Here is an 11,102-nt window from a genome sequence, read left to right on the forward strand (position 1 = left end):
TTCAGGAGCATAAAAAGTATTATCCAACTAAACCCCAACCAAAGGTATCTTCACAAGTCACACCAGGGTGTTCTTCAAAAGCAGCAGCTCAAATGGCAGCCATAAATCCATCATCCGGATTTTGTATGTATTACATTCGATGTATTTATTGTATTGGTGTGATTTTTTATGGTGTGGGCTGCCTTGAGTATTTGAAAAGAGTTGAAAGGTAGGGGGTGGCAGAGAATAGAAATAAACTGAACAAAAATTTAAGGCAACTTCTAGAGAGAGACTATAACTCAGAGCCAAGCTAGAACAGGGAGGAATACACGCGAGTCTGTTCACTTGCCAGGCAAGTGTAATTCGTCACTTGTCGCTTGGCTCTCAATGGTAAGGAGAACCTGCAAGATTCGGTTTCTGACATTTTCAGTTAAAAGTTCTCAACAACAACAAAAAATGGAGAGGCAGTGTTGTATAGTGGTTAGAGTCTTGGATTAGGATCTGGGAAATCCAGGTTTGAATCCTCTCTCTGCCATTAATCTCATTGGGTGACTTTGGGCCAGTTGTCATTTCAACGAGGTTGTGGGGAGGGAACGGTGTGTGTCACTGCCCGGTGTTCCTCAGAGGAAAGGCCACATGAAAACATGTCAGATAGACAGACTCATGCCTGAGTCTTGAGAGAGCCTCTGCAGTAACAGTGGACAATTCTGAGGTAGTAGTAACCCAGCGACTAGATATATAAGACAGCTTCACACGTCTATATATGAGATATTGGGGGAAGTGCAAAATAACACATAATTTAATGAACAAATAAAACTTTCATTTGCTGTGAAGAACAAAGACCCTTTTCAATGCTTAGTGAAGAAGGGAGTGCATAGCATGATGCCAAACAAACCACGTTCCACTTCCATGAACCTGGGTGGCATTTTCTGCCTGAGACATTTTAAAACAGACGCCTCAAAATAGATGGATGCATCTTCATACATTTTTAAATATTATTATTGCAAATAGAACACTATGGGAAAAGCTATACCTAGAACTCTTTCCCCTTACATGTTAGTTTTCTAGGAGCAAGAAATTTTTAAAGTACATTTTTGGAGGGACATTCAATCATCTTAACCCCTACCTGGCATCTCAAGTAGTAAAACTGCATTAAAATAGTCTTTTCTGTGCGTAGAAGAAAAGCATGCAGAGTATAATGGCTTAACGAAATGATAAATGTGACAAGACTATACCGCTTCATACTGGTGGGGTGAAGTGGGGGCTTGCATGACTGATTGCAAATGCTCCACCATAGATATAGATATAGATATAGATATAGATATAGATATAGATATAGATATAGATATAGATATAGATATAGATATAGATATAGATATAGATATAGATATAGATCCTGCACATCAAAAACTAACACATAAGGAGGATAGTGAGGTGGAGATCCTTCTCCCTGATGTGCTAGCTTTCTAGGTGCGGGGACTTCTGCATATAAGGAACGTTCAGTCATGTAAGACCCTACCTGCAATCTAAAAGCGGTATGATCTAGTCCCGTTGATTAGCTTAGAGAAAACTAGACTTTCTATTATTCTGTTTAACATGATATATCTCTATATTTGAACGTCTCTATTGATATCAATGATGCATTACTTCACTTCTGCTGCAGATCCCATTGTAAACTGTCCAGGTGCAGGTGCAGGAAGTAAGTACAGCCAAACTCCTTCCCTGCCTCTCCCACAAGCCTTCTGCAGCAGAGAAGTCTGCAGAACGCTTGGAAAACTAATCCTGAGAATCTTTCTCCTCCAGCCTCTCTCGAGTATAGTCTTGGAAATAGTCCATCGTGTTCCATTCTGGCTTAAACCGGATGATGTAGCACTTTGGCAGGTAGAAGCAGGCCAGCAGTCCCAGTGTGCACAGCAAAATGGCGGCCATCAGTACAGCCGGCTGGTACTCCTGCTTCACAGAGGTATAGGTCGGTATGAAGAAGACCATGGCCACAAAGTAGGCGATCATGGTGAAGGTGATGCCCCGGGCGACGTTGTACTTCTTGGCGGGCATCTGCACCATGAAAGTGCAGAGGAAAGAGATGAAGGCCAAGGAGGCGTTGTGCCCATGGACCAGGGCAAAGACGGGCCAAGACTGGACCTTGCACTGAATGAGAACTTCAGTTGGCAAGAGAGTATAGTTGTGGACCACGATAGGAGGGCTGGCATAGACGTACCAGAAGCAGAACAAGCTTTCCACCAGGAGGCAGAGGGCCACGATGGCCCAGGGGCACCTCTGAATGAGCCAGTGCAGGAAAGTCCGTCGGCTGTTGGCAAAGTCGTGCACCAACACAATTTGGAACGCTTTCACCGAGATGGTGGAGAAGCAAAGGTTGAGGCAGAGGGCAAAGAACGGCTGGTTGAGCTTGCAGATGGTGGCGCTGGGCTTCCCGACGTACAGGGTGGTGCTAACGCACATCAGGGCGAGGCTGAAGAGGGCCAAGAGGCACATGCCACCCCCGGCGGCCTGCACCACAGGGGTGTGGAGGTTCTTCAGGAAGAGCGTCCCCGCTAGGCAGGTGAGAACCAAAGCCAAAAACAACAGGCCCAGCAAAATCACGGCCAGGGGTTCGGACCAGAAGAAGTACTTCTCGCTGCGGTCGTAACACTGGGAGCTGCGCTCAGGAGACCATTGGGACTTGGGGCAGGGGGTGCAGGTCGTGTCCTCTGTGGAAGAAAAGTGAGAAATACTGCCTGCCTCACCTGGGCATTTCATGTTGGAATATAGGCTGCAAGGTCTGACATCCAGCCATTATGGGGTTAATGTGTTTACCCCATGTTCTATTGTTTGTATTGACCTGGAAGGGAAACCTGGCAGAGAGCCAACAGCCTAATCTAACTCAAAGCCCAGGAAACTAAGATGTGTTTGTAAACTACTATTGGTCAATTGGTCAGGTGATTTCCTTTCTAGGGTCAAGAAGAGGATCGGCCATAACTGGTGTGGTCTCAGTCTAAGTTTGTACTTCTAGTGGCAAGATGCAGCTGATAGGTTTCTTTGTTTTGTAGCAACTGCATGCACCTTTTTTCCTTTGGAAGTAAACTTTTCTTAAAATCAAACAAACCGTCTGACTCTCTGTTGATTCAAGATCCATTGCAACTCTGAATTTAAACTATTTTTAACCCTTTCCCCAACATTTCACACAACCAGAGGCTACCTCGGTACACGGACAAACCTACTGATAAGAGAAAAACTCACCAAGGAATATATATCTTATATATTCACCGGCTATTGTCATTCGGTATCTGAAATCACTCCACTTTCCAAGATATAAGGACAGATGAACTCATATTCTAGCTGTTATCTGAAGAAGTGAACTACAACCGACAAAAGCTCATACCCTAATACAAATTTTGTTAGTCTAATATGTGCTACAGGACTCTTGCTCTATTCTGCTGCTAAATACAGACTAACACGGCTACCCATCTTGACTGCTCTCACGGGATAAAATGGAGGAGAGGAGAATTAGTGTCTTTGGGTCTCCATTGGGGGAAAAGGAGGATGTTCCAGATAATTGGGATTGTCTCTTACCAAATAAGGGTGAGAGGAACATACCCAGTTCCTGGTTTTAATTAAATGGATTAATTTTAGCTAGGGGCTCAAGGGGAAGACACCGATAGATTCCATAAGAGGAGTGGCAGGGAGGTAGTTGTAGAAAAGAACAAGAATCCAGTAGCACCTATAAGACTAACAAAATTTGTGGTAGAGTATGAGTTTTCGTGCGCCACAGCTCGCTTCTTCAGATACAACTAGAATTTGAGTCCATCTGTCCTTATCTCTTGGAAAGAGGAGTGATTACAGAAGCTGAATGATAATAGCCAGTGAATGACAAAGGCAGGCATGATTGAACAGGGTGAGGTATGCAGAGGAGTAGTGGGTGTGGAGAAATCAGCATTGGTAAAGAGACAGGAAGCCTAGGTCTCAGTTCAGTCCAGGGGGATGCATTGTCTTGAGCTTCGTTATCAGTTGCAATTCAGCAGTTGTAAAGCCTGAAATGTTTTTACCTGTACTGCTGCAGAATGTCCCCTCCTCGCAGTCAATGCAGTCGTAACAGCACAGGTGAAATCCTTTCATCCGCCGGATCTGCCCAGGTTTGCACGTAGTGAGGCACTGGGACATTGGCTCCTAGGTAGATAGAGAGGACAGCCACGCTATTGGCCCCTTCATAGCAGTATGATGTATTTATTTAAAAGATTTATTTCCTGCCTTTCCGCTGTGCATTGTTGCAGGAATATGGGGCCATTGATCACATCAATAGGGGATTAAAAATATGAATATGGTTGGCTATCAAAGAGGGACATTTCAGAAAAAGTCATTCTTGCTTCTGCTGAAATGGTCTGGAAGATGTTTAGCCGAACATACAATTGATTGTTTTTAGTGTTGATTTTTAACTGTTTTGTGCTGTATCACTTTTGATGCTGCTTCTAGAAGTATAACAACAACAACATTCGATTTATGATTTTGTGATGGTCTGGTAATGATAAAGATATATTCGATACTCGATATATATTTGATATTCGATACCAGATAACAGATTATTCCCTAGCAAATCAGAACATACTCAATGTTGGTTTTTAACCAAGTGTATTAATTCTGGCTTGCAGGATATAAATCAAAAAGAAATGCAATGAACAAATCAGCAAAGTAATGAACTGATCTGGGGGTGACATGGGGGTGGAAGGAGAAAATTACCACCCTTTCTTCTTCACTGTGTTTTTTTTTTATTGCGAGACTGTGTCCGCCTCTGTTTTACCTTTTGATTCTTGGTATGAAAGTGAAGCAGAGATTCATTGATGCTTAGGTTCCCGTTGAAATGTCCAAGGGAGATGTACTGGATCCGGCCCTCCTGCCAGCTCCAGGCAATGATTTCGTAGCCCCTGCTGATGCTGCGGTATTGGTCAAAATGGAAGGACTGGTTTTTGATGCTGAAACGGAGAGTTTTCATTTCTTCTAGAAGCTGAATAAAGTGAGAGAGATGTGATATGCAGATCCCGTAATTCCACCTCCCTAAATTTACCTCCCAGTTCATGAAGCAACCTAGAATCTTCCAGTATCCCAGCTTTGATCTCTGATCTCCACTACTCCTTTCTCTGGTATCTACCTTGGTTTTGAAAAGATTTGGAATTGCATTTGAATGCTGTCTCGGATATTGTAACGCCATAAACAACAGCACAAAAATATTTTGTGCAGCTTAGATTACGAAGGAAGAAGAAAAACCTGCTTTCTGATCCCTGTGCCATCAAGTCATAGCTGACTGACTTATGGCGACCGCTAGTGAGGTTTTCAAGTCAAAAGACTAACAGAGGTGGTTTGTCATTGCCTGCCTCTGCAACCCTGGTCTTCATTGGAGGTCTCCCATCCAATTACTAACCAAGGCTGACCCTGCTTTGCTTCCGAGATCAGACAAGATCAGGATAGTACAGATAGAAACAGCCATATATCCGGTAAAAATAGATCCCTTCCAGTTACCAGGATCCATTTTCAATGCACTAAGACCTCTGCTGGATATTTGGCTGTTTCAACCCCTACTATGCATGTTTTAAAATTTATTTACTTCCCACTTCTATGCCTTACCTTTTCGGTCGGGCAGGACTGAAATGTTTAAGAGTTAAGAAAAGATGGGAGGTTTCAAAGCCCTTTCGTCTTTCCCCCCATGCCTTATGTGTATTCATCAGTCATACTGGTTGCCTTTCCCGGTGCCTCAAATGACAGACTACAGGAGGGTGGTGGAAGGAAGCAGCGGTTGTGCCCCAAGTCATGATCGCCTCCAATCGGTCTCCGGTTTTCAAGAGGGCTACCTTACCTTTGTTCTCGTACCTGCCAAGGTTTGATGTTATTCTTCTTACACTGCCCGCTTTCACAACCCAGAACCTTGTGGAGTGCGTGGGCCACACTGTATACAGCGGTGTACACAGCAAAGGTCTGACGATGTTCCAGCACGCTGCTGATGTTTTCTTGGGAAATGTGGTCACATTGCGGGCACTGCGGCCCCAGAACGTTGGAGCCCACCTCGTTTGCTTCCTTCTGGGAAGCCTCACAGAAACTCTTCTGTTGGGTCAACTCTAAGAGTTGGCTGACATACTCTTGGAAACTGGCGACATTCCCTCCCTTGATGATGAAACCAATGACTGTCCCAATGGAGTCAACTTGTTTGAGGGAGGTGACCACCTCAGACATCACCCACGCTTCGGTAGCTAGCCACACTTTCTTGCTCAGCCCTAGCTTAAGACACTGTTTGAGGAGAGCCCGAACGGGGCGGTCATTGGAAAAGAGAATGATGACGTTGACGTTGGTTTTGTTGATCGACTGGATTGTCGGCTCCAACATTTCCTCGAGATTGGGGCTCGATACGTCTGACGGGATCAGACCCTCGTAGGCAATGCAGATGTTTTTGCTGACCGCCATGGAGGACAAGAGGTTGAGGCCTTCCCGGCCGTATTCATCATCACTACCTATGACTGCAATCCAGTTCCACTTGAAGGAGAGCAGGAGTTCTACCATGGCTTCCAGCTGGATTTTGTCACTGGGCACAGTGCGGAAGAAAGAGGGGAACAGTTCCTCGTTGTTCAGCTTCTCTGTTGTGGCGCCGTAGCTGACCTAGAGTGACATAAGCAGCGGTCATGTCAGCGATCCCTTTCTGCCTTCCCAACTCGTAGCTAAGCCTGTTTGCAATGTCACCGCAGGAGTGCAGAATTTGGCACAGCGATCGTCTCAAACAAGTTGCCTATTCTACGCTTTTGACCATTTTGCAATCGAAAGAAGATTGATTTTATTTCTCTTTATAATTTCAATTTGTGGGTTGCTCTACCCCTGAATACGCAGGGCTCAGGGCGATGAACAACATAGTGATAAAAACATTCATATATAATAAACAATTTAAATAATCCATAGTTATTCAATAATCCCCACAACTAACAGAGAGGGGGCAGGAAGGAAAAGGAGGGGGGTGCCAGTAACATGGTATCCGTCACAGTCTTCAAACAAAAGCCTGGCGGAACATCTCTGCCTTGCAAGCCCTGCGGAACGGCATGAGATCTCTCTGGGCACGGATGTCATTTGGCAAAGAGTTCCACCAGGTGGGAGCCAAGGCAGAAAAGGCCCTGGCCCTGGTCAAGGGCAACTGGACTTCTTTTGGGCTGGGGATCACCAGTAGATTGTTCTCTGCAGATCACAACGTTCTTCAGGGAACATACCAGAGGAGAAGGTCACAAAGATATGCAGGCCCCTCATAAACCTCATCCTGAAGATATGTGGATGTGTGTAAATGGATTAATTTGTGTAATTTATCCAGGATTCTGGTTGGCTTTTTAGAGCATGTGGTATGCAAGGGCCCTTCTCTTGAATCCTAGGGAGCTTTAGGCACCAGGTAAGAACATACTTGTTTATTCAGGCCTTGGACTGATTTTTAAAAACACCCCTTACCTTTCTGTAGGTGTAAAATAGTAAAGAGTCCAGTAGCACCTTTAAGACTAACAAACTTTATTGTATCATAAGCTTTCTCATCACGAAGAGAGCTGTGGTTCTCGAAAGCTTATGCTACAATAAAGTTTGTTAGTCTTAAAGGTGCTACTGGACTCTTTACTATTTTGCAACTACAGACTAACATGGCTAACTTCTCTAGATTTCTGTAGGTGGTTATTCTTGAAAAACAAGGACTGCAATTTGTCTTTGGACAAGCCCCAAAGAAATTTTTAACAAATCCTGGAGCAAAAATCTGTCCTGCTGGCAAAAAGTCTTTCTTCTTTTAATCTAGAGACATCATTCCATCTTGAGAACTCTCTAATAAGGCTTTTTAAAAATATTACCTGCGGGATCAGAAAGAAGCTAAAGAGCTTCGCTGTGACAGTGCAGAGCTCTGAGCTTTGCGGTCCTATGACAGCCAGCACTCGGGTCTGGTAGTTGGTGTAGTTGCAAAGAACCCCAACGCTGCTGGTGCCCGTCTTGGTCAGGAAGAACAGGCTGGGCTGGAGGGCCACTATGGGCTCCATGCAGTTGTCGTAGATGTCGTAGCCGAGCTTGATCCCCGGCAGCAGCGTGGTGGAGTTGTTGATTTCCTCGACAGCAAACTTCATCCCCAGAGCCCAAATGAGGCCTGCGGTGTAGAGCCTGCAGAGAAAAGAGCAGGGGTGGAGAAAACGGGTATTTAGGACATAAAATTAGCTGACCTGGAGCAGAGGAAGATCTGTCTAGTCCAGTGGAAAAGAGCAAGAGTTCAGTAGCACCTATAAGACGAACAAAATTAGTGAGCTTTTGTGAGCCACAGCTCGCTTCTTCAGATACTGCTAGAATGCGAGTCCATCTGTCCTCATATCTCAGAGAGTGGAATGATTACAGAAGCCGAACGATAATAGCCGATGAATGACAAAGGCAAGCATGATTGAATGGGGTGGGATAAGCAGAGGGGTAGTGGGTGTGGAGAAATTAGCATTCATAATGAGACAGGAAGCCTTTGTCTCGATTCAGCCCAGGTGGATGCATTGTCTTGAGCTTCGTTATCAGTTGCAATTCAGCAGTCTCCCTTTCTAATCTCCCTTTGAAATTCCTCTGCAGGAGAACTGCATCAACTTGGACTGAATTGAGACAAAGGCTTCCTGTCTCGTTACGAATGCTAATTTCTCCACACCCACTACCCCTCTGCATACCAGATCCTATTCAATCACCTCTGCCATTGTCATTCTCCGGCTATTATCATTCGGCTTCTGTAATCACTTCACTCTCTGAGATATGAGGACAGATGGACTCGCATTCTAGCAGTATCTGAAGAAGCGAGCTGTGGCTCACAAAAGCTTACTAATTTTGTTCGTCTTATAGGTGCTACTGAACTCTTGCTCTTTTCCACTGGACTAGACAGATCTTCCTCTGCTCCAGGTCAGCTAATTTTATGTCCTAAATACCCGTTTTCTCCACTACGAATTAGCATTCGTAATGAGACAGGAAGCCTTTGTCTCGATTCAGCCCAGGTGGATGCATTGTCTTGAGCTTCGTTATCATTCTCCGGCTATTATCATTCGGCTTCTGTAATCACTTCTCTCTCCAAGATATAATGACAGATGGACTCACATTCTAGCTGTATCTGAAGAAGTGAGCTGTGGCTCACGAAAGCTCATATCCTACCACAAATTTTCTTGGTCTTATAGGTGCTACTGGACTCTTGCTCTTTTCTACTGCTAAAGACAGACTAACACAGCTACCCATCTTGATATCTCTCACAGGATAAAATGGAGGAGAGGAGAATTGGTGTCTTTGGGTCCCCACTGGGGGAAAAGGAGGATGTTCCAGATAATTACTGTTCCAGGGTATACTGCCTCTGACTGTGGAGGTTCCACTCTGATGGCTAAATGCTACAGACATGCCTGGAGCGGATGCTGATCTCATCCTGTATGAGGATGTAAACATTGCTTTGCTGGATCCAGACTGAAGTCTGTCTAGCCCAGCATCTGAAGAAGGATGTCTGAAGAAGGGAGCTGTGACTCACGAAAGCTTGCACTCTGAACACCTTGTTGGTCACTGGCCTAAAATCCTGCTGTAGTCTGGCATCCTCTTTCTAACATAAAGTGATGGGCACAAGTGTTTGTGGGACCTTGAGCACAGGTTGACTAACTACACAGCCCTTCCCCTCATTTTGTGGCTCCTCTTTTCACCTTGCCCAGTTTTGGATGGGAGGGTAACTCAGTAGAACATGGAGCTTTCTATGTTCTCCTCTGCAAGCCATACGGATTAGGAAGTATTTTACAGGGGGAAATATTTAAACATTTTATAATGTTAAGGATTTAAATATTTAATAATTTGGTCTTAGGCACTCAGGTTTTAAGGTTTTAAATATTTAAGAATCTGTACCCTGTACCCTGAAATTTTAGTGAATAGATTTGTAAATAATATGACTTACCCTGACTGTAGGTGGTATGCTATTATTGTGTGGTCTATGACCGTGATAAAGATATCTGATCTGATGTTCTCCTCTGCTGCAGGTATTCCCTCCATCAGAAGATGAGTTAGGTGTCAGCCATAGGTGTGTTGGGCTGTGAGCCTCGGCATATGCCTGGCAGTACCAACCCATGCCCTAACAAAGAGCAGAACCACAAGTGACAAAAGGCACAGATTGGACACTTGTCAGCGTCCCTCAAGTTTTGATGGGAAATGTAGGCATCCTGGTCTCTCAGCTTCGCTCTCCGACTGCTGTCCAATGGACTTTTCAACTGTCACTTGTCCAACATTCCGCCAAGCTGCCTACATTTCCCATCAAAACTTGAGGGAAGCAGACAAGTGTCCAATCTGTGCCTTTTGTCACTTGTGGTTCTGCTCAAACCCTCTTGAGAAGCCTACAAGCTGGGGTGTGAAAGCATCTGCCCCCCCCTCCCACGTCCTGCTGAGTATCTGTACCCAAACATATTGGGCTTTTTTGCTGTAGTGGTGCCTTTGATGGCTCGTGTTCGATTCCCTCCTTACCTCTCGCACACGTAAACATCCGGCAAAGTCCTGTACGTTGTGTTGGTGGTGAGGACTTGTAAAGGGAACAATCCGCCCAGGATATAGTCTCCAGGTTTTCTAAACAGGGAAGAGATGCAACGCTGTTCCTGGGCCAAAGAGGAGCCCAAACCAATGCCCAGTAGAAGGAAAGCAGCCATGGCTCTCGAGTGGTTCCAACTTGCGTGGGCCTCCTAGTTTTGGAGAAGAGGGACCCTCTGGCACCGAGGAAAGTCTTCTGAAATGCCAGGTGTCACCTCCTCAAAACACTTTTTATTATCTTGAATTGCAGGTGGCAAGGAAAGGAAATGTCCCAAAAGAATTTGTTTAGCAAAGTACGTTCTGCGGGCAGTCGTGCAGCTGTGGAGGGAAGACGTATTCATCCATGCTAAGCAAATGCCCTTCAGGGCTAGTCAAGGACTTTTGCAAACCACTGGCCCAAATCTTTGCTGTTTACTCATTGAGAGGTTTTACATTTGCTTGGCAATGGGAAGGGCTTTTGCTGCCTCCAGCCCTGGGTCATGTAGATGGATTTTAATTTTTTTTGCTTTATTTTGGCTTAGCTTTGAGTGTTGCTTTGTGAATAGCAACGTGCAGTGCAATGCATGTAGATTGAGTTT

At 44.9% G+C, this 11,102-nt stretch overlaps 1 protein-coding gene across 1 annotated transcript; it reads right to left on the minus strand.

Moving 5' to 3' along the window:
- Positions 1-1,578: 1,578 nt before the first annotated feature.
- TAS1R3 (taste 1 receptor member 3) lies at positions 1,579-10,643 on the minus strand. The gene is made up of 6 exons (XM_055001870.1): positions 10,465-10,643; positions 7,824-8,124; positions 5,836-6,615; positions 4,772-4,975; positions 4,023-4,143; positions 1,579-2,687 (listed from the first exon to the last, which is right to left on the minus strand). The coding sequence occupies exons 1-6, from the start codon at positions 10,641-10,643 to the stop codon at positions 1,756-1,758; spliced, it is 2,517 nt and encodes an 838-aa protein (XP_054857845.1). The 3' UTR covers positions 1,579-1,755.
- Positions 10,644-11,102: the final 459 nt, after the last annotated feature.

Source organism: Eublepharis macularius, chromosome 17 (assembly GCF_028583425.1).
Source record: "Eublepharis macularius isolate TG4126 chromosome 17, MPM_Emac_v1.0, whole genome shotgun sequence".
Taxonomy (NCBI): Eukaryota; Metazoa; Chordata; class Lepidosauria; order Squamata; family Eublepharidae; genus Eublepharis; species Eublepharis macularius.

Bases quoted from the DNA above. Each gene is read 5' to 3' on its own strand.
- TAS1R3 (XM_055001870.1), bottom strand. From the start codon at position 10,643: ATGGCTGCTTTCCTTCTACTGGGCATTGGTTTGGGCTCCTCTTTGGCC. The intron at 4,976-5,835 runs GTACGAGAACAA...CACTTTATTCAG, and splicing joins ATAACATCAAACCTTGGCAG to CTTCTAGAAGAAATGAAAAC. The intron at 2,688-4,022 runs GTAAAAACATTT...TTTCTTCCACAG, and splicing joins GACATTCTGCAGCAGTACAG to AGGACACGACCTGCACCCCC.